General features: G+C 49.6%; 1 protein-coding gene across 6 annotated transcripts in view; it reads right to left on the reverse strand.

The window, feature by feature from the left end:
* The window catches only part of SLC6A4 (solute carrier family 6 member 4), a 40,199-nt gene extending 17,070 nt beyond the window's left edge, over positions 1-23,129 (reverse strand). For 2 of the 6 annotated variants that reach the window (XM_005583333.5, XM_065531148.2), the window contains exons 1-7: positions 23,045-23,129; positions 9,089-9,554; positions 6,376-6,510; positions 5,707-5,926; positions 4,750-4,888; positions 3,352-3,486; positions 2,883-2,986 (exon numbers count right to left, since the gene is read on the reverse strand). In XM_005583333.5, coding sequence (XP_005583390.1) covers positions 2,883-2,986; positions 3,352-3,486; positions 4,750-4,888; positions 5,707-5,926; positions 6,376-6,510; positions 9,089-9,431 — 1,076 coding nt within the window. In that variant the 5' untranslated portion in view covers positions 9,432-9,554; positions 23,045-23,129. Of the gene's footprint in view, positions 1-2,882; positions 2,987-3,351; positions 3,487-4,749; positions 4,889-5,706; positions 5,927-6,375; positions 6,511-9,088; positions 9,555-10,291; positions 10,538-19,891; positions 19,969-23,044 lie in introns of those variants that run through there. The other 4 variants (XM_065531146.2, XM_074018944.1, XM_005583334.5 and 1 more) reach the window with 3 other exon arrangements.
* Positions 23,130-23,331: the final 202 nt, after the last annotated feature.

Here is a 23,331-nt window from a genome sequence, read left to right on the forward strand (position 1 = left end):
CAAGATCAGGGCTCTAAGGAGCAACTGTCTATGTGCCTGCCCTGCCTTAGACAGGCCGGCCACAGCAAGGACAAGCAGGCTGAACTCAAGGAACCTCAAGCCTGTCCTGGAGCCCCTTCCCCTCCTCCCAGAGCCCAGCTGCCGAAGCCTGCAGCTCCGACTGCCATGACCACCACACACGGTGCAGGGAGAAGAGCAGTGGGGGGTGCTTTAAAAGGTGATCCTGCCAGCGCAGACCTCTCCATTTCAAACCAGCCTTGTTCTGGAGCAGGGCCCGGGTTGCAGTGGGGGCCAGGACAGGGCCTGAGCCTCACATATGTGAGATCCTCAGAGTTAGACTTTGACATTATCTTCAAACTAAGTCACAGACTTCCAGCCAGAGAGATACTCTCATACCTTTTTTCTTCTCTTTTTTTTTTTTTTTTTTTGAGTCGAAGCCTTGCTCTATTGCCCAGGCTGGAGTGCGGGTAGCACGATCTCGGCTACCTCCGCCTCCCGGGTTCAAGTGATTCTCCTGCTTCAGCCTCCCAAGTAGCTGGGATTACAGGCGCCTGCCACCATGCCTGGCTAATTTTTTTTTTTTTTTGAGACGGAGTCTCGCTCTGTCGCCCAGGCTGGAGTGCAGTGGCCGGATCTCAGCTCACTGCAAGCTCCACCTCCTGGGTTCCCGCCATTCTCCGGCCTCAGCCTCCCGAGTAGCTGGGACTACAGGCGCCCGCCACCTCGCCCGGCTAGTTTTTTGTATTTTTTAGTAGAGACGGGGTTTCACCGTGTTAGCCAGGATGGTCTCAATCTCCTGACCTCGTGATCCGCCTGTCTCGGCCTCCCAAAGTGCTGGGATTACAGGCTTGAGCCACCGCACCCGGCCACCTGGCTAATTTTTGCATTTTTAGTAGAGACAGGGTCTTCCCATGTTGGCCAGGCTGGTCTCAAACTCCCACCCTCACACTTTTAAATGACAGCCTCATCATACAACTGCAGGGTGGTGTCCCAGTGCAAGGCCACATTGCTTAGGGTACATGTGAATTTCCCTCCCACCTTTAAAAAAAAACCAGTTCTACAATTATCTTATGCATAGCACAAGGAGATTGCTGGATGCTGCCATCTGTGATCAATCAAAATTAAGTCTAAAGATGATGGGTGATATTTATGTATTTATTTTTGAGACAGGGTCTCCCTCTGTTGCACAGGCTATAGTGCAGTGGCATGAACACAGCTCACTGCAGCCTTAACCTCCTGGGCTCAAGCAATCCTCCTGCTTCAGCCTCCTGAATAGCTGGGACCATAGGCATGCACTACCACACTCAGCTAATTTTTAAATTTTTTGTAGAGATGGGGTCTTGCCATGTTACCCAGGCTGGACTCAAACTTTTAGGCTCAAATGATCCTCCTGCCTCAGCCTCCCAAAGAGCTAAGATTACAGGTGTGAGCCACCGCACCTGGCCTAGTGGGTGATATTTAAAACCATAATTGGTGTAACACTTCCTATATTGTTAAAATTTCTGAAATAGGATTTTGTTGCAAAAATTATGGCATTTTGGCTGGGTGCAGTGGCTCACGCCTGTAATCCCAGCACTTTGGGAGGCCGAGGTGGGTGGATCACCTGAGGTTGGGAGTTCGAGATCAGCCTGACCAACATGGAGAAACCCTGTCTTTACTAAAAATACAAAATTAGGCCGGGCGTGGTGGCTCAAGCCTGTAATCCCAGCACTTTGGGAGGCCGAGACGGGCGGATCACGAGGTCAGGAGATCGAGACCATCCTGGCGAACACGGTGAAACCCCGTCTCTACTAAAAAATACAAAAAACTAGCCGGGCGAGGTGGCGGGCGCCTGTAGTCCCAGCTACTCGGGAGGCTAAGGCAGAAGAATGGCATGAACCCGGGAGGCGGAGCTTGCTGTGAGCCGAGATCCGGCCACTGCACTCCAGCCTGGGTGACAGAGCGAGACTCCGTCTCAAAAAAAAGAATTAAAAAAAAAAGAAATACGAAATTAGCCGGCATGGTGGTGCATGCCTGTAATCCCAGCTACTTGGGAGGCTGAAGCAGGAGAATCACTTGAACCCGGGAGGCAGAGGTTGCGGTGAGCCGAGATCACACCATTGCACTCCAGCCTGGGCAACAAGAAACTCTGTCTCAAAAAAAAGAAAAGAAAAGAAAAGAAAAATTATGGCATTTTGTGTTAGTCAAAATAACGTGATCCTCACACTTTTTGTTTATATGTAATACAAATAATCACGTTATAATTTTTGTTGTTAAACACATTGACTAGTTAAACCTAACTATGTAATTGGATGTTGCAGCTTTTTGTAAACTTACTTTGCAATCTTTCTTTCTCTCTCTCTCTCTCTCTTTCTTTCTGGAATGTTGCTCTGTCACTCAGGTTGGAGTGCAATGGCACACTCTTGGCTCACTGCAACCTCTTGTGCCTTAGCCTCCCAAGTGGCTGGGATTACAGGTGTGCACCACCACGCCTGGCTAATCTTTATATTTTTAGTACAGACAGGGTTTCGCCATGTTGGCAAGGTTAGCCTGGAACTCCCGACCTCAGGTGATCCGCCTGCCTTGGCCTCCCAAAGTGCTGGGATTACAGGTGTGAGCCACCATGCCCAGCCTCTTATTATTTTTATATAGAGGAGCACTGACAAAACCGAAGGGCCTGGGGCCCCTCTCAGCCTCTGAGCGGTCCGGGTGAAGCCCTGGCCTCAATGAGTGCTCTGGCCATGGGTGAGCTGGTCAGGGGCCTGCAGTACCCTTGAGGGGCAGTGGCATCAAGGCCTAAACCTGGCCAGATTCGAGGCCGTCGGTCCAATCACCTTCCTCCACACTGGCTGACTTTCACTCACGCCACTTTCAAGCTTTCTTTGGGGACCCCAGATACTCACTGGTAGCAGTTGTTGTTGAACTTGTTGTAGCTAGCAAAAGCCAGCAGGACCCCAAAGCCCGGACCAAGAGAGAAGAAGATCTGAGCAGCTGCATCTATCCACACCTGGAACACAGCAGGGGTAAGGGCCTGGGGTGAGGGGGAGACACAGGCTGACCCTGGCACCAACAGGGTCGTCTCTCCTGCCTCCATGTGGCTAAGTGCAGAGGCACAAAACCAGCTTTTAAGGCTCATTCCAGGCATAGCCATAAATCAAGTGCCAACAAATGTGATTTCTCTTCCTATCATCTAGGCATAAACCCATCCAGTGGCCTCAACTGTACTTTACTGCTTGTATTTCTTGGTTAAAGTATCATGGCAGATTTGCACACTAAAGCCACATTTCAGTTGTCCCTACTGTCCTATGTGGAGGAGGACCAGCTTCGTTTAGTAAAATGAGACAGGTACAGATACTTCCCTCATTATCTTACCCCTGTCTCTAGGAGTTTCTGCCAGTTGGGTTTCAAGTAGAAGAGAACACCCCTCCAGGCTCCAGGGAGGGTGGCGCCCCTCACCAGCAGGACAGAAAGGATGATATAAGGGAAGGTGGCTGTCACCCACACCACCTGTAAGGAAGAAGGGCGAAAGCATGGGTTATCACCATGCTGTTCCAGGGAGGGGAGGGGAGGGGAGGGAAACAGCGGAGGGGAGCAGGGGAGGGGAGGGGAGGGAGGTGGGTGGATGGACGTCAGTGTCTCTTATTCTTTTTTTATTTTTTATTTTTGAGACGGAGTCTCGCTCTGTCGCCCAGGCTGGAGTGCAGTGGCCAGATCTTGGCTCACTACAAGCTCCGCCTCCCGGGTTTACGCCATTTTCCTGCCTCAGCCTCCCGAGTAGCTGGGACTACAGGCGTCCGCCACCTCGCCCGGCTAGTTTTTTTTTTTTTTTTTTTTTGTATTTTTTAGTAGAGACGGGGTTTCACCGTGTTAGCCAGGATGGTCTCGATCTCCTGACCTCGTGATCCGCCCGTCTCGGCCTCCCAAAGTGCTGGGATTACAGGCGTGAGCCACCACTCCCAGCCGTGTCTTTTATTCTTGAAGACCTTGGGAAAGGAGGGCAAGGTGGTGTGGCAGAAAGATCACAGCCCTTGGAATCACACAGACAGGATCAGATTCAGGTTGGCCAGTAGAGCTACCTCTGAGCCCACTACGCATCTGTAAGGTTGAGGGAGTATCTAGCAGGAAACAATAGCACTGGCCAGTGTATAAAAAGCACTGAACATGGTCCACGATGGGTTTCCAGTAAATTATTGCCACAATTATTAATTGTGGTACTACCGGTGGGTTAAAGGAATTTTGAAAAAAAAAAAAAAATCATGTAATGGTTCTTGGCATTGGCCCATTTCTAGAAAATATTGTTTTTTCTTTTCCTTTTTTTTTTTTGTGTGAGACAGAATCTCGCTCTGTTGCCCAGGAGTGTAATGGCATGATCTTGGCTCACAGAAACCTCCACCTCCCAGGTTCAAGTGATTCTCTTGCCTCAGCCTCCCGAGTAGCTGGGATTACAGGCGCCTGCCACCACGCCTAGATATTTTTTTTTTTTCTTTGGTGATGAGGTTTCGACATGTTGGCCCGGCTGGTCTTGAACTCCTGGCCTCAAATGATCCACCCATCTCAGCTTCTCAAAGTGCTGGGATTAGAGGCGTGAGCCACCATGCCCAACCCACTTCTAGAATTTTCTAACAAATGTGGTGAAGAGAGAGAGGGTGCATCACAGAATGTGTTTGGTGTGGAAGGAAACAGTGCTGTCTGTCCTGGCTACTGGGTTTTGAGTTTGAGAGCCTGTGGGCCCCTGGGCAGGCCCGGCTCAGCAGTCAGAGCCCTCCTCACCTTGCCAGAGGTCTTGACGCCTTTCCAGATGCTGAAGTAGATAACAGTGAAGATCAGCATGATGCAGAGGGCCAGCTGCCAGCTGATGCCCCCCAGGTCCTGGAGCCCCTTAGACCGGTGGATCTGCAGGACGTGGCGCCTGGGGCGAAGGAGAAAGAAAGGCCCCTGAGAGGCTCTGGAGAGTGACCTGGGCACACATCTGTGCTGCTCCTTTGAGGGTGCCCAGGACAAATGGACACTGTGCTGCTAGGACCAAGTGGTCACTGAGGCCCAGGAAGAGCTGGGATTGGCCCTGCCGTCCTGAAGGACCACAAAGCCCATTTGGCTAACACCCCGGGAAGAGTGTTCAACCTAAAGGCAGACTTCCTGGATTCTCCTTTGCTGGCTGGGACCTGAACTCCTTTGCCAATGTGACTGGCTTTTGGGAACATGAGGGATGTGTAAGTGTGGGGAGTCGGCTCTCTTCCCTACCCCAAAGTAGCTCTCTCTTTGGGCTGCCATTGCCTGAAATTCCAGCATTAAAGAATACTACCTTCCCCAAGCTGCTTCTTCCAAAGGGTAGATGCCACTTATGAAGTTAACACATTAAACCATTTGAATAGTTTTGAACTTTCAAAGTACTAGGATGCTTTGCCTCCATGACATTCGGCTGAGAGGAGGACCCAGAAGAAGGGGAGTAATTTTGGAATGTGAAGGGAGGGACGGGCTTGGGCGCATTGGAGCAACCTGGCTTGGCACATGAGAAAGTGCAGGGAGGCACAGCAGCGCCAGGCCGTGGAGCACTTGAGGTAGAGTTTCCCAACTCAGAATTCTGCTACTCCCACCCCTGATAGCTTCATCTCTCAGAAATCTGCCAGGAGAGAGGTGGGGAGCCCTTGGCCCTGGCCTTCCTAAGAAGACAAATCCCAGGGGTGTGGCCTGCCCCATCAGGCCCACCCGTCACTTACATGCACTTACGTGTAAAATTCTTCAGCTGGGGAGGTGGAATGGAGGGTCCAGGTGATGTTGTCCTCAGAGAAGTAATTGGTGCAGTTGCCAGTGTTCCAGGAGTTCTTGCAGCTGGTCCAGGGCAGCTGGTCCGTGAAGGAGGAGATGAGGTAGTATAGCGCCCAGGCCATGATGGTGTTGTAGTAGGAGGCAATGTAAAAGGCAATGATGCAGATGGCATAACCAATCCCTGGGCAGTGGGTGAGACGGGGAGACAGAGGCCAAGTTTAAGGGTGGCCCAATGACAAAAGGCTGAAACGCGGCATCGGAAAGCCCCGCAGCCCAGCAGAGGGGTACAGGTGGGTGCCGCCCTCCGTTCCATTTCAAGGACTCCAGGCCACCACGGGAAAAGTGGCCCTGCCGTGAGTCACTCGTATGTATTTGCAAGGTAACATGTTTTGGAAAATGTGTACATGTCTTGCTAATGCTTTAAAATGTTTACATTCGTTTACTTCTCATTGCCATTTATTCTGTTTCTCTTTAACCATTTCACACCACTTACACAGTCAAAGCCTTAATTACTCAAGCCATCTCCTAAGGCCTGACTGATTCCAGGAGAAGGTCCCCAGCTCCCACCCACTGATGGAAATCCCTTCCTGAGAGGCTCCACTAACCCACCCCACCAAGCCCTTCAGTTACCTTTGAAAATCGGGCAGATTTTCCTCCATATTGAAATGCATCCATTTCGGTGGTACTGTCCCAGCGCGAGCTCCATGTAAAAGAGCGGGATTCCCCCAAAAATGGCCATGATGGTGTAGGGGAGGAGGAATGCCCCTGAGGCAGATGAAAGACAACTTCACTTCCTGCCCACCTCTGTCCCAGGATAGCCCAACCAATCTGTGACTCCGAGAATCACAGTCGCCAGATGATGTGAGTGTCACGGAGCCACCCTGGGCTGAGTGGCCTCACGGTATGCTCCTCTGGTCTTACTGCTTTGCCAGAAGCAGTCGTAGGGGGAGCGCCATGACTAAAATGAGGTTTCAGAGGAGGCCAAGAGACCAATTGGGAAGAAAGCCGGGTTTGGGAGTCAACAGAACGGGCAGGACCACGTCCCCTTCTGACTGCCTGGAGAACCCTGGGCCACTTCCTCTCTCTGAGCCCCAGTTTCCTCCCTATAAAAGAACACAGTTGAGGAGAGCTGAGTTTCCCAAATGTAGCCACGCATCATAGTCACCTAGATTCCTGGGTCTACCCCAGACCTCCTGAAGCAGAATCTCCAAGCATGGGTACAACACAAAAATTGTGTTCAAGCTCCCTAAGGTGATTCTGATGCAACCAGGACCTGGGATTCTCGGAACAGATCACCTGTGACAATCTGTAGCAACAGCTGCAACCATCTGTGAGTCACCGAATCAGTATCTTTGTTCATCAGTATTGTCTATGGCTCCAGACACACGGTTATTGATATTTGGCTACACTTCCATAATTCCACTGAGCCGGAACGCTCCCTGACAAGCGCCGTTTGCAGGAGGGGCTGGACAGGGTAGTTTTCACAGAACAGGAAAGCACAGAGCTGCTACCTAACTGGAGATGCTGGTGTCTCCGGGATCTTGTGGCTGAGGCTGAATTTAAAAATATCAAGTTGGGGAATGTTCACCTGCAGCCTGAGTTTTTAGCCTAAAGTGGGGGTCAGCTATGATTTTTCCCTGATAATTTTACCTGCTGTAAAATGCTCTGAACCCAGAAACCTGAGGTCCATGCAAGTCATAAAGGTCCACGTAATTTACAGTCACACTGGGTAAGGCTGGCTCGAGAATAAAACCATGTGTTCTTGTGACGGCCTTCCTCCAAAGAGCCTGCTTGATCAGCTTTACGCTGGGGAATGAGTGTAAGGGAAACGTCACCAGTGACCCAGCCCCTTACATAATGCTCAGGGTAAAGGTGAGTCCTCTGGAGCAGGAGATAAGGTGATTATGACTTTTGCTCCTCCTAGGCAGGAAGCTCTGAACTTCCCAGGGGCCCCCTGGAACTACCTTTGTAGCTGCATGGACAGAAATCCTTAAAAGAGACAGTAAATCCAGGCCATTCTGTGTTAGGTCATGGGAGAAGTGAGAGTGACACAAATGGATGATCCCCAAACCTCTTTTTAACTGCCCTCCCAAATCTGTTGTCACAGCTTCCATCAAAATCAAGCTTGATTCATTTGACACCCACTTCTTGTTATTTTCCTGTGCTGGTAACAAGTCCAGAGGCCCCAAACCCACTCACTTTCCCCCACTGCTCCGCTCTCCCCCAGGTTCCCATCTTCAGGCCTACAGTCAGCGACTATTTTTGATAATCTATAAGTTACCTACTTGATAGGCTTTAGGGGTACAAGGAACAAGATAGGGCCTCTGGCCTCAAAAATCTAACATCCCAGGAGGAGATAGGAGGGCCAGCCATTCGTATTTTGAGGTTGGCATTAATGTCATGCTGTGAATCTAATCCAGCTTAAATTCTGCCCAGACTGGTAATTAAGACTCTGGACCTACGTTGATGCCCTTCTCTGACCTCACACGGGTCCAAAGGATCAGAAGCATCTGGGACGCTGAAGCAACCTCCAAATTTTCCCTTACGCAGGCCTACCCTTCTGGACTCTTCCCAGCAGAACTTGCCAGCAGGAGTGAAGGGACTCAGCACAGGGCTGATGGCCATTCCCTCACTGCTAGCTGAGGGAGGACAGAGCCTGGAGAATGCAGGATGAGAAGGTGGCCCTTCAGTAAATGGAGTGCTAATGATGCTGGAGATCTCTGAGGTCAGGCTTGCGAGGGCTTCACCCAGCTTCAACCCGGAGAGCCTCAGACACACACCCTTCAGCTTTTGGCTTGCTGGAAATTTGACTTTTCTTTTCTTTTTTTTTTTTTTTTTTGAGATAGAGTCTAGCTCTGTCACCCAGGCTGGAGTGCAGTGGCATCATCTTGGCTCACTGCAACCTCCACCTCCCAGGTTCATGTGATTCTCCTGCCTCAGCCTCCCAAGTAGCTGGGACTACAGGGGCCCACCACCATACCCAGCTAATTTTTATACTTTTAGTGAAGATGGGGTTTTGCCATGTTGGCAAGGCTGGTCTTGAACTCCTGACCTCAGGTGATCCACCTGCCTGAGCCTCCCAAAGTTCTGGAATTACAGGCATGAGACACCATGCCTGGCGAGATTTGACTTTTCGACCAGCTCGAAAGTCTAAGCCATCATGTTCCCAGACTTACACCAGTGAAGACTGAAAAGATGTGATCTGTGTTCTGGCCTCTCAAGAGGACCTACAGCCCACCCCAGGTCGCAGCCCACCCGGGTCACAGCCCACCCGGGTCTCAGCCCACCCCGGCTCACAGCCCACCCCAGGTCACAGCCTCTACTCGCAGCCTGTGATACTGACCTCCTCCATTCTGGTAACATATGTAGGGGAAGCGCCAGACATTGCCCAGGTCCACAGCATAGCCAATGACTGAGAGGAGGAAATCCACCTTCTTGCCCCAGGTCTCCCGTTCCCCTTGATGAAGCTCAGCCACTAGGGTGGTGGTGGCCGCCGGGATAGAGTGCCGTGTATCGTCTCCCGCACCAGGACTTGGAACTGCTGAGTATCCATTGGATATTTGCCCGGACTCCACTTTGTCCCCTGGGGTGGGAACAACCTTCTGTAGAACTCCATTTTCCTGACAGTCTTCTCCATCCTTACACGCTGAGAGCTGCTTCTGAGAATTTAAGGGTGTGGTCTCCATCCTGCTGGTTAGTAAATGGCACTGATGTCCATCTGCCAAGGATCCCAACCGAACTCTGGGTGCTTGGATTTGTGGATCACCTCCGAGCTTTCTATCGTCGGGATTGACACGTCAGGATTGACTCTGTTGGAAAGAAACACAGAGGAAGGAGAATAAAGTTAGACATTTTACTCGTCTTTGGTATTAACTCATCATACATCTTAAACTACGTTAGCTAACACGATTACAAATGCATCTGTTAAATGTGAGACATCCTATTTGCTACATGGCAGTCCATAAAATCAACTAAATTTCTCAACCTATACAGGGCATCAAATTACAATCAAGTAATTTCAAAAGGAAACAACAAAACCAACAAAAATAGATAGCAAATCACCAAGTTTTGCACAGGCTGGACTGGAGAGTAAAGCACTCGCTTCCCTTTGAGCTACTGGAATCTCACCTTATGGTTTGCCAGCAGCTCAGAAGAACGTGAGGGAGGCTCCCAAGTGTCACAGAGCAGCGCCTTTGTCTTGGATGCCATGTTGGGGAAACAATGACAAGCAAAGGCGTTTCTGCCTTTCAGTAGGCAGGACAGTCCTCGCCAGCATTTAAGCTGCACACCCAAAGTTACATTTTGTATCAACTACAGACACGATTTTAAAAGGATAAAAGCAAAGGACAGAGGTGAAAAGGCCTCCCTTTGTGAGGCACCCCAGCTCCTTAGCTATGGACTCTGTCACTCGTCTTTTAACCCCTAGGAAGGTTGGGGCAGCTTTGAGCTGCCTCCAGCTGTGTCCAGTCTATCTGCACATGGCCTTTCTGCGTTCCCATTATGCATCTGCAAGCCCGACTGGTCCTTAAACGGCACTGCTGCTCACCATTTACTCTTCTTGCCACTTGCCAGCAACTCCTGTGGCTAAGCCCCTTGTTATTCTGCAATAGCGGGCAAGCAAGGTCGCCTTGCCTCCAGGAGACCCAGGGAGAAGAGCGTGCAGGTTACCGACGCTGGAGTGGCTGGTGTAGCCGTCCCCCTGCGCCTCCATCGGGAGGGCCCAGCTGGGGCTGCTGTGCCTTCACTTCACCCCCGTGGCCTGGGCGCAGGGAAGTCAGCTCAGCTCTGAATTGAGGTCTGAGTCGTCAAACATGGGGTAGAAATTTGAGCCCTTTTGGACTTTAAACCTATGGCCTGTTATAAAGTTGTAAGCAGCAGTTGTAAGACCGTTCAACTGCTCACTCTGTTTCTTCTGGGCCTGAGCTTTTCACACTCTTGAAACAGTTTGGGAGTTGAAATATGTTTCTGCCTAGCTGAGATGACACTGGACACTTCTAGAAAAGATAGCCAGGGATGGACTATTTATAACTGCAATGATCTGAGGCTAACCCTCCAGATCCAACAGTTAGGAGGATGGCTAGGGACTGGCTAATAGAAACGGCACATGGTGTCTCCTGCCTACTTGGGGTTTTCGGTGACTGCAACTTAACTATCTACACACGTGAAGACAAAAACATAGTAAGTGAAAAATCAGGACACAAAATAGTAGCTTCACATGGATGACTATGGTTATAAATATGAGCAAGGATTAGACAAGAACACCAGGGAATGTCAGTCACTAGGGTTGTGCGTTTGCTGCGTTTTCTCTGCAAAGTGGAAAATAAAAATTTTAAAGGGATTGATGGTTGCCAAAAATATCTACAGCAACAAGGGATAAATCAGCTCCATGTAGCCAGGGGGTGTGTGTGTGTAAGGGGGGGGTAGATATCTTGGGCTGTACCCCACTGTTTGGGCCCTCCGCCACCCACCCCAGGCTCAAAGATGTAAACACCACTCAGAAGGATATGAGTTTCTGACAAGAGCAATCTCCATAACCTCATTCCGCTCACCATCTATGCTACTGTCTGGCCTTGGCCTCCCCCTGCTTCCCCCTTCCTTGGGCCCTCAACTAGGCTTGATAGGCTTTTAAAATAACCACACATGCCCTCACCCACCACAGGTAACCATTTTACCAGGCCAACGGATATTATTATTTTATTACATGATGAGATGTCAATGTATTTAAATATTCAGCTAAATTAAACCTGAACTTGGTGGTCAATGGTTGTGTTGTTTAAGAAGGCCTCTGTACTTCCCTCCGGCCTATATCAATTACATGTTTTGTACATTTAACAACTGATGAACTTGAAGGCCAAATGGCAGGGAGGAAGAGCTTTTCCTTGTGCGGCCAGAGGGCACCAAGCTGAAGAGCTGCCCCACCCCTTGCTCTTCCTCCGGCTGGCCTTCCACAATTTTTTTTTTTTTGAGACAGAGTCTTGCTGTGTCGCCCACGCTGGTGTTCAGTGGCACAATTTTGGCTCACTGCAACTTCTGCCTCCCGGGTTCAAGCGATTCTCGTGCCCCAGCCTCCGAGTAGCTGAGACTACAGGTGCGTTCCACCATGCCTGGCTCATTTTTATATTTTTAGTAGAGATGGGGTTTCACTATGTTGGTCAGGACGGTCTCGAACTCCTGACCTCACATGATCCACCCGCCTCGGCCTCCCAAAGAGCTGGGATTACAGGTGTGAGCCACCACACCCAGCCTGGCCCCACAGTTTTCTGCAAGAACCTCTTCTATTTTCAGTACTGCCACTTTCCTCTCACTTGAACAGAAGCTCCAGTTGCATCACCCAATCTTTCCCTGGCCTCTCTACCCAGGCCCAGAGGGTCTACGGAAGGGAAACTAGGTCCATCTCAGAAGCAATACTTTGGGGAGAGGAAATAAACATTTAGGCCGGGCGCGGTGGCTCACGCCTGTAATCCCAGCACTTTGGGAGGCCGAGGCGGGCGGATCACAAGGTCAGGAGATCGAGACCACGGTGAAACCCCGTCTCTACTAAAAATACAAAAAATTAGCCGGGCGCGGTTGTGGGCGCCTGTAGTCCCAGCTACTCGGGAGGCTGAGGCAGGAGAATGGCGTGAACCCGGGAGGCGGAGCTTGCAGTGAGCTGAGATCCGGCCACTGCACTCCAGCCTGGGCGACAGAGCGAGACTCCGTCTCAAAAAAAAAAAAAAAAAAAAAAGAAATAAACATTTAGCCACAGCAGTGAGCAGTTACGCTTCTGCCTCAGGGGCCAAATGATTTGTTCTGGACTTCGTTTACCTTCTCCCTTGAGGCATCCTGCAGAGAGGGTAGAAAATGGGTTCAGGTAGGTAGACTTTGGGGGACAATGTGTGTTCTCGGGAGTCCTCAGGGCTTCAGCCCCGAAGGCATCCAGTCCTGAATTCCTGGCGACTATGACGAGCAGCTCCTGGAAGAGTAATACGCTGTTTCTGTGTGTTCTGAGCCATTACAGAGGTCTTGTTTCCTGAAATATCCCCTAGTTCTTTTTAATTTTTTTAATTAAAAAATTTTATATCAATAGGCTGAAGTGGCATCAGTGCAAGAAAACCCAGAGCATCCCTCAGACAACTCATGACCGGGCAGCCTCTCCCCAGAGGCTGTCTCTCTCTATCCAGTGGTGCTTTCTGGGGTTCTCCTACTGAGCCCCCACCCCTCATCACAGAATCTGGGATGCAAACAGAAAGTTACAGCCACTCAAAGGAGACACACGTCTCCTTTTCTTAACTCACTCCTCTGCCTCTGCCAGGTAGAGGAAAACTCCTCTCGGTGACTAATCGGGTCGGCTAGGAGCAGATGCCGTGTGCCTGGGGCCCTTTCTGCCTGCAAGCTCCTGCCTGTGGAGCCCCAGACTCTCTTCTCATTTTTTTTCTGATTCTGCAGAGCCCTGGCTGGCTTTTTCTATCAAGACTTGCACATAATAATGGCTGAAAACAAACTGGCCCAGCAATAGAGAAGTGTGAGTTGTTAAGAAGGTTGGTTTCTGAGAATGCCCTCTTCTAAGCTTTCTTTTTTTAAAAGGTATTTTTATCCTGCTGGGTGGAAAGATTGCAAACGAAGTTCATGTTCCAGCTGTGACCTTCTCCAGGCAGCCTCTGAGTTTCTCCATGGCCAGAAAAAGCCCCCGAAGGAAGCCTTCCTTTGCATCTTGGATGTGTGCTGTTGTTCCAGGTCGTGCTGGTGACAGGCTGAGGGTGGTGCCATGGACCCCATCTCTGCAGTGGGATGACAGCTGGCAGGCAGGAGCCTCGCCCCCCAGGTCTCTGTACATGAGGGGTGCAGTTGACCAGCCAATGGGCGTAGTTGACTTTCTCTTCACTCTCCTGAAGTTAATGCACTCCATTTCCCCAATCCCTGACTCCAAGTAAAAAAGGAGCGTTTCTATTTAAACTTCTCCTGATCAAATCTCCATTCCTCTTTCCACACACTCTGTCTCTATAGCCAGGAGCAACCGGTACCTGAACAAGCATGCAATCATCATGACTGGTCATAAACACCCAGCCCTTTGGAAATGCCTGTGACATTCCATCTACTTGAAGTCCATCAGTGCCTTCTAAGCAGAAAGACACTACAGAAATGTTGAACTTTGACTTCATGCGTCAAGATCAAAGTGAGTTCATTTCTCGGGAAACTCAACTTTCTTTTTCAAAACAAACAAAAACAAATGAACTGTGGGTTTAACGCTGATGAGATAGGATTAGTTACAGGTCATAGAGGCAACTGGTAGTTAGTATTCTCTATTCAGAGGGAGGCCGAAGTTCCCAGGGCATCTCCCATGGGTGGTGGGAATTACAGAATGCTGGTGCCGCCCGGAGCAGTAAACATGGAATCTGGCCCTCCCCGCGGAGAAGTACTCCTTCAGCAAAGATGTACGCAGGCCCACATGTGCTAGGCTCCTCAGGAAGGAGGCAGGCAGGCCGGGCCGGGTGACTCACCACTGCAATCCCAGCACTTTGGGAGGCCAAGGGGGGCGGATCACCTGAGGTCAGGAGTTTGAGACCAGCCTAGCCAGCATGGTGAAATCCTGTCTCTACTAAAAATACAAAAAGTAGCTGGGTATGGTGGTGGGCACCTGTAATCTCAGCTACTTGTGAGGCTGAGGCAAGAGAATTGCTTGAACCCAGGAGGCGGAGGTTGCAGTGAGCCAAGATCCAGCCACTACACTCCAGCCTGGGTGACAAGAGTGAAACTCTGTTTCAAATAAATAAATAAATACATACATACATACATACATACATACAAAAATTAGCCAGGCGTGATGGTGCATGTCTGTAATCTCAGCTACTCAGAAGGCTGATGCATGAGAATCGCCTGAACCTGGGAGGCAGAGGTTACAGTGAACTGAACTGCGCTCCAGCCTGGGCGACAGAGTAAGATTCTGTCTCAAAAAAAAAAAAAAAAAAGAAAGAAAGAAAAAAGAAACAACAGGCGCAGTCCTGCCTGCATGGTGTCCACAGGCCAAGCCCAAAATCTGAAAAGGAAGACCCATTGCTAGGAAAAACACGATGCTTCTGGAGAGAGGCTTGGTGCTGCCGCACATCCCGTGGTGAACGGTGGCTGCCGCTGGCTTGCCGCGGCATGTTTAGATAGCTTACATGTTTTGCACCACAGTTGCCCCACGCTTTAAGTATTCTTTTGCTGCTATTGCACAGTTTCTGTCACAGGACCTCGGCTTTCGGCTGATCCTTCCTTGCAGGCTCCGCAGTGTAAAATGGAGGCTCACGTTTGCATCTGCGGAAGGCACCGCTGTGTTCCAGAAGTGTGCAGGGTCACAGGGGCACAGGTTGGAAGCCATAGGGACTCCTGGCTTGCCTTTCCAATGAATTGAAGAGACTTCATGATAGAAATGAAGAGAATAGAGAAAATCTGCTTGTTTTTTTGGGCAAAAAGGGTAGAAATGAACTCCACTATCACAGCCATCTTCTTATCCAAAGGATTCCTTATATGACAGAGTCAAACAGCTTCGTGGTTTTTCTGTTTGTTTGGTGTTTGTTTGTTGTTTGTTTGTTGTTGTTGTTAAGAGACAGGGTCTTGCTCTGTCATCCATGCTGGAGTGCAGGGGCACGATCACGGCTCTCTGCAGCCTCAACCTCCCGGGCTCAAGGAATCCTCCCACCTCAGGCTCCCGAGTAGCTGAGATTACAGGTGTGTGCCACCATACCCAGCTAATTTTTTGTACTTTTTTTCAAAGACAGGGTTTCATCATGTTGCCCAGGTTGGTCTTGAACTCCTGGCCTATAAGCGATCCTCCTGCCTTGGCCTCCCAAAGTGCTGGGATTACAGGCATGATCCACTGCACCCAGCCTGGTTTAATTTTTTGGAGAGGAATTAAGAAGGATAAAATTCTCAGGGCCATTTGGGCCTGTTACCATGAGAAAGGAAAAGAATCTCTGTCCAGAACTTTCCCTGCCTGGGAGAGGATAGCCCTGGGCTTCTCTCTACACAGAGTATAAAATCTAGAGGATTTGCCCCTTGTGATGGGGTTAAGAGCCCCCCGAGAGGCTGGCCAAAAGGACACTGGATTAATTTTGACTTTACTAGAAAGAAATGAATTTGGCATAGCAGACATGAACAGTCTCCTCCAGTGAACATAAACAGTTAAGCCCAGACTAACTTCCTTCCAGAGTCATCCTTCATTAGTTCCTATGTTCATAACCCATAGCTCTCCTTTCTGTTTCAGGTCTGCACTGGAATCCCTGGTCCACCACTTACTGGCTGTGTGACTTTGAGTAGGTCACTTAACCTCTCTTAGCTTCCATTTCCGCCTGTGTAAAAGCAGACTGTTAAAACTGCTACTTCCTAAAGGCTGTCATGGGAATTAAAGTATGACACATGCTTAACTCAGTGTCTAGCACAGGGAAGCATCAATCAATGACAGTGAGTTGATGTCAGTATCACTACCACACATCCGCAACCCATTCTGCCTTTCTACTTCACACCCTAGTCAGGGAAACTAAGGCCCACGAGACTTGAGATTTAAGTGATCTCTGGCTCCCAGCACGGGCCTCAATGGGTCATGCTTGTTTCTCTCAATCAGTGCTTGGGGCCACCTGGGAAACAGACTCCTGGGCTGCTCTCCCAGAGATTCTAATTCAACAGATCCACGTGGGCACTCAGGGATCTGCAGTTTTTAACAAATACTGCAGGTTACTAAGGGGCCAGTAGGCACCAACAGTGCCGTGTGCGTCCCCACCCTGTAGCTTCCCTTCCTCTAATTATCCTGCACCCTCCAAGGCCTGGCATAAACTTCTATGCACCTCCTCTCACCACTCCAGCCCAAAATACACTCTTTCTACTCGATTGTCATTTGTCACTCGCCATTGATTACCAGGTATCATTAGTTATCCTTTTAAGTACATTTGCTTTGTGTTCCTCTGGAAGCAGGGGCTATGGCTGCACGTCCCTGAGTCCAAATACTTGCAGACTGGAGCAGGCCCTGTACAGCTCTCAGCACGGAGGGCTTGTTTTCGGTTTCCTGGCTGGGCAAGGGTGTCAACAGATCTGAGCTCCATGTGAGGTGCTGCTCTTTCCCTCCTCCCTGGAGTTAAGTCAAATAGGATCAGGGTTCTATTCTAAGGGACCCTACCCCTCCCTGCCCCTCCCGCCAGGAAGACTGGCATGCATCTTGGTAGCAGAGGAGGAGGGCTGCCTTAAAATCATTTTCATGGACTATGGACAGGAAAAGACTGGCATGCCTAGGATTAAAGAGCCCAGGATGGGCTTTCAGACTTTGAAACAAGTACTGGCAGGCACACCCATCAGCGGCCTGGGCTCCGAATGTTCATCTGTGAGCTGGCGGTTTGGAACTTAGAATATATTTCCCACCCACAGAAATAAACGTGGTAAACTAAAGCATCTGAAATGAAAGCTGTGATGAACACAGCATTGTTAAGTGCTACAAGACGGTGTAGGGGTGGGGAGGGGGTTGACAATGAGACTGATCCGAAGTTCTTTCTTTCTTTATTTTAACCTTCTTTTTGGTTCTTAAGGAAAACTAAATTTAAGGAAAGAAGAACAAGGAGCAGGGAGATCCTTGTACAGATTCCATGGAGGTGTCTTTTAGGCACTTTTGAGGTAGTTTTGTTTGTTGTTCAATTTAAAAATACAAAACAGAGATGAGGTCTCCCTATGTTGCCCAGGCTGGTCTTGAACTCCTGGACTCCAGTAATCCTCCTGCCTCAGCCTCCCAAAGTGCTGGGATTACAGGCATAAGCCACTGCGCCCAGCCCAAGTTCTTTAGAAGTTGATGACATGGGCCAGGTGCAGTGGCTCATGCCTGTAATCCCATCACTTTGGGAGGCCGAGGCGGGTGGATTACCTGAGGTCAGGAGTTTGAGACCAGCCTGATCAACATGGAGAAACCCCGTATCTACTAAAAATACAAAAATTATCCAGGCGTGGTGGCGCATGCCTGTAATCCCAGCTACTTGGGAGGCTGAGGCAGGAGAATCGCTTAAACCCAGGAGGCAGAGGCTGTGGTGAGCTGAGATCGGGCCATTGCACTCCAGCCTGGGCAACAAGAGCAAAACTCCGTCTCAAAAAAAAAAAAAAGAAAAAAAAGAAAAAAGAAGAAGAAGTTGATGACATGAATTACTTGTGACACATAATTTCACAACTTACAACTTTTTGCAGAAAACAAAACTGCTTTTACTCTGTTACCGTAGTATATTTAAATGTGGACGAGGCTGGGAAAGAGACTTGAGAAACTCAAAACAGGTGATGTGTTAGATTAAGCAGGATTACGAGTGTCACTTACACCTTCTAAACACTCCTTTACTGTTGTGATAAATACAATTTATGCAATAAGTACAAATCAAGATAAAACACATGGGAACATGTCCACACACAGCTTCTCTTTTCCTTTGTACGGGTATATTACTAAGATTACCTTTGTGTAAAACAGACATGATTGGGCCCACAAAGGGACCCAAGACAGGGAGAAGAGGGAAAAAGCCCCAGGGAGAGGGTGCTATGAAATAAGGGTGGATTTACCTGTGGCTGCTTAGCAAGGTGGAAGAGGGAAGCGGGGAAAAACAGGTTTGAAGTGGAATTACAAAATAAAATGGGAGTGGAGAAGAGAAAAGAGAGGAGAAACTGGCCCATTTCTCTGGGCGGGGAATGGAGGGGAGAAGGAGAGGTGAGGTCAGGTGAGGTGAGGCTGCTGGAGGAGAGGGGTGCATCCAGGTGGAGAGGGGGCGTGGAGGCCACGTGCGGCCACCTCTTCAGCCACAAGGTGTTTGGAGTTTGGGTGTTGCTGCTCAACGGTGCCTCTACTCTTAGGTCAAACATTTCTGAGATGTGCTTTAGTGTGAGTCACACAGTTGGGGACACTCACGAAAAATCAGTTCATCCTCACACACCATTGCATCAATCTAGTTCTCAGATATGCACTGAGATGAGAGCAAGAAAAGCTTTCTGACCCCTAGTTTACAGTCTCACAAAGTAACACTGTAAGCTAAAAAGGACATCACTGAGACAGTGGGGGAAATGGGAATATGAGCTGTATGTGTGATAATAGTATTGTATCCATCTCCAGTTTCCCCAGCATGAACATGGCGCTGTGGTTATGTACCAGAAGGTCCTTGTTTGTTGGAAATGTATGCTGAAGTATTTAAGGAAGAAGTATCTGGAAGTCTGCAAACTCTCAAAGGTTCAACTATATATATTAGTTATATATATACATATACAAATATATAAAAGGCATAATAATATTAATGATTTTACATATTACACATATCAAATTATATATATACTGCATATGCAAAAATTAGATCTATGCATAATTAGAGTGACTTTGTACACAAATTGGCAAAATGTTAACTGGGGAAAATGGACCATATCTCTGATTTTTCAGTTGAACATTTTCAAAAGAAAAAATAATTCTAGCCCTCAGCCAGTGCTGGGAAACTTCCAGTCAGCCAAAGCTCCCTGCTGGCCAGAACAGCTTATCTCCCCTCTCCCCTCCAGGCTCCTCCCTCTCTGTTCCTTCGGCCCAGCTCCCCTCCCCTGAAACACTGAAACACGGGAAAGGGCAAGCTAATTTGATTCGCCTTTTAAAGACGACATGCCCACCATTACGGAGGGAAGAGAAGAGAGTGAAAGTACAAGAGTCTCAAGTTCCAGGCCTGGCTCTGTCCTCATGAGCTGTGGGCGAGCTCGAGCCAGCCACACACAGAGCTACGGGGAGCAGAACCCCTCCCTGGTCCTTCCGGGTCTCACACTCTCTAATTCTTGGCCCCTTAGAGAAAACAAATCGGCTTATTTTATTTGACAGTTCAGTAACAAAGGAAATGAAATGCACTTTCTTCCTGGTATCTACACAGAAAGATCACACCAAAACCCAGGATGGCAAAGGCCTACGTACTTGCCCCCTCCCACCGGCTGCCCACCCAGCCTGGGGCTCTGGGCTCTCCCGAAGCGCACAACGGGCTCGCTGTGTCCCCAACGTGGCTGAGAATTGCTTGCCCAGATCACCACCTGGTCTCGTCACAACCCCTCCTGTCACCTCTGCCCTCCCTACCTCAAATAATGTACCTGAAGAACTTGACTTCACCATCCCAGGAGACCCTCCCAGGAGACAGACCCGTCTGTCACTCCTCAGTACCTGAAGGCCCTGGGACATTGCCTCTGTGTCTCCACATCACTGGGGTGCGTCTCTCCTTTTGCAGCCCAGGGGCTTCTGGGATTAATGGAGGTCCGTCCAGTCCTGGGTGCTAAAGAGCCTGTGGCTTAAATCCCATTAACAAGTCCCCTTGGTTCACAGTTGGGATGGAAGCTGGGGAGCTGCTGCCAGGTTCCAGGGGGGCCAAAGGAAAGATGGAAATAATAATAAGACAGTCAGACTGCCTCACACCCACTTTATCACTACTCATTTTGTCACCTCATTAGACACAGGGCTGGGAAAACACTTGCTCCCATTTAAAAGCACGTTGTTGACATTCAGTAAATGAGCCTTTATCTTCCCAGTCACCCAGAGCGAACAAAAGTCAGGCTGAAGGGAGCAGCCGCTGCAGAGACCAACATTTCTGAATGTGAACCAAAGTCAGCACGGTGAGCTCCACCTGGAAACACCGGGCTGTGCAGGCCGATGGTGGAGCCCGTGCACACCCTAGAAGAGCAATTTGCCTTTCTGCTCAGGGAAGATCATTGATGCCAGGTTTCTATGAAAGGCTAGTTTCATGTTTTCCCCTGGATTCCTCCTAGAAAGATGGGAGTTTTCTTTCCTTGGAATGTCATTTTGCCTGGTTAAGCCCAGAAACAGATTCTCTGTAAGAGCAAGGGAGTGTGCCTCACTTGTCCCAGTGTGGACAAACAGGCACTTTTATGAGAGGTTTCGCTCCACACCCACGTATATTCCATGAACACTGCAAACCTCAGGGGAGTGCAGGCGGCTGTCAGTAGCCCAGGGACTGGACAGGAAAATCGGCGCAGCCCAAATTTGTGCTGCCAGGGGGCTGTTTCTACCTCACCACACCCTGGGCATCTTGCAAAGGGCATTTGGGCAGCTGGGGGGTTATTGGGCCCCTGTTGGTTGGATGTGGTTAAGGTGCGGGGCTTAACTCACGTGTGTCAGAGTGTGCACAGCTTCTGCCTTAGAGTGAAACCCGAGGGGATCCCCAGGAGACCCTGATTTGAAGGTGATCTCTGGGTAGAGAGTACTAGCCCTGCAGCCTTTTTGCACCATCGTTTCAACTCGTGTTTTCTTCAAGTGGAGAGGTTAGGGTCACGGTTGCAGAGTGAGTTGGAGGGCACTCGGACATCGTGTTAGGCAGGCCTCCTCATAGCCCCTCATTTAGAGCTGAGGACCACGAGGAGCTGATGTGTTACTGGGAATAATTAAGGTCTGAGTTACCTTCTCAACAACAGCCAAAAATGACTGTATAATGTTTGCTCTGACTGTCCAGACATCTTTAGAAAAAGTCAAGTCATGACCATATCCTGTTGATTCATGAAGCCAAATTAAAATTAAGCTTCTTCAGGAAACCCTGCCTTCTATGTTCTCTCCAATTATACCATTCATTCCACAAGTAGGAAGCAGAAGGAGCCGCCACGTATTGGCTTAATGTCTGGAGTTACCTGTGTTTCTGTTTGGCAGGGGACATCCAGGGTGTTTAGGAAGCAAGCACCTGCTGTAAGAAAGAGACTGATCCATGCTCCTAACCCCCCCTCCAGCCAAGCATCCCCATTCTTCAGGCACCTCACCCATTTGCAAAACTCTTCAACATGCCTCTCCAAGTTTCATCAAAATGCTCAGACGACTCTAAACATCCCCCAAGAGGAATTCCTGAGGTCTTTCAGATTCCATTAAAACATCAACATTATTCCCTCTATCCCACTCCTAGTATATATATATTTCTTAAACAACCAGATTGGAAAAAATGTGTTGGAATATCTGTGTTGGTGGTTACATCTCTGAGAGGTCTTAGATGGATCACCACAGTGTTGAGGGAACTTTTGGTTAACTGTGAAGCAGTTCCAACCTGTTCTTTAGTGGGAAAAAGAAAGAAAGAAAATAGAAAAGCCCATGCCCCAAGTGGCTTGCTCAATTTACACAAACTTCCTAAGGACCTGCGTCTCACTCATCCATGCTGGAACGGTCACTGCAACCCGAGTGCGTGGTAGGAAAATCCAAACCCTGGGGCCTCAGTGGCTTCACAGAAGCAAGTAATGGGACAAAGAGTCAAAGCTGTGTGCTCCCTGCCCTCCTAAAAACCCAACACTGACGCTGCCCACAGTTCTCTGTTTCATTAAACACAAGTCCCAATGTCACCTTCTTAGACATTTTTCCTATGTAACTGAAGGCAAAACACATTAAATATTTGATCTCGTCTTCCTATGATGAGAGTTAGCTAGCAGGCTCATAAATAATCCATTGACCTGGTTCACTTTTCTGGACAAAACTGATCGTAAAAATACACACACAAAGCCTTTGCAATGTCTGATTCAGAAATTCTACCCCTCTTAAATTCTTCAGAGTCCCAAATGGAAAAGGAACAATTCAATATGTAAAAGCCCCAGTTCAGAAGAAAATCTGCTCCTTAGCCCAAGACCCAAATCCACTCTCGAGCTCCAGAGAGCTTTTTTTTTTCAAGAACAAATTTGAATGTACACAATTTTCAAGCAAATGATGGTTATACCCTTCAACCACGCAGCACAGTCATTGCAGTTGGAGTTACACATAAATTCTGAATGGCCTGTGAGATGTCTGAGCGCGCCTCAGCTCTGACAGTGAAACCACCCAAGCGCGCGGAGACTGGGCCCACTTAAGCGCCACTCAGAGATTTCTCTAGCTATCCGGGCATTTGTGTCAACCAGAACTCTCCCTTTGCATAAAGCCACCTGCACGCGATGACAGTAAAGTAAAGATCAAACCTAAACCATGAGTTGAAACGAAAGCAACTTTTCCCAAAGCGCAGGACAGCACTTTGCTCAAGACCCTCTTTAAGGGGTCTTTCGGGGGTCCTCAAGAGGTTGCAAAGCCACTGCAACCACAAAGGAACCCCCTACGCCCGCCCCCCAGGCTCCTTTGAGCACTCCACGTTCCTGGTCCCCCACCCCGGCCGGTCCGCTTCAGCTCTGGCTCTTGCTGAGCTTGGAGGGCGCAGGGCCAGGATCCAGCGCCCACCGCTGGGGCGCATACACGTCCTCGCCTCCTCGCCGGGCGGTGAGGCGCAGCGGTTCTCTCCCCCTCCCTGAGGCGGGGAAGAAGTTCTGGAAAGAAACGTGGGTTCGAGGCGGAGAGGAAAAGCGGACCCACCTGCAGGGCTGTGCCAGGAGGCTGGTCCCGGGCTGGGGAGGCGGCCGGGCCTCGCGCCCTCGAGGCACCGGGCAGCGCTGGCTGTGCGGAGGGGCGCCCGCGCGGCCGTATTTGTACCCGCGGCCCCTCACATGGTCTGATCTCTAGATAGCCGCCGCCAAAGAGCTCTTGAAGAATTTTTGCGTCACTTTGAGGCGAATAAACTTAATGCTTCCCCGCGGCCGCGGCTCGGCGCTCCCGCTGGATGGGGTTGCGCTCGCCCGGGAGGGGCCGCGCTACTGGGCGGG

The sequence above is a fragment of the Macaca fascicularis genome, chromosome 16 (assembly GCF_037993035.2).
Source record: "Macaca fascicularis isolate 582-1 chromosome 16, T2T-MFA8v1.1".
Lineage (NCBI taxonomy): Eukaryota > Metazoa > Chordata > Mammalia > Primates > Cercopithecidae > Macaca > Macaca fascicularis.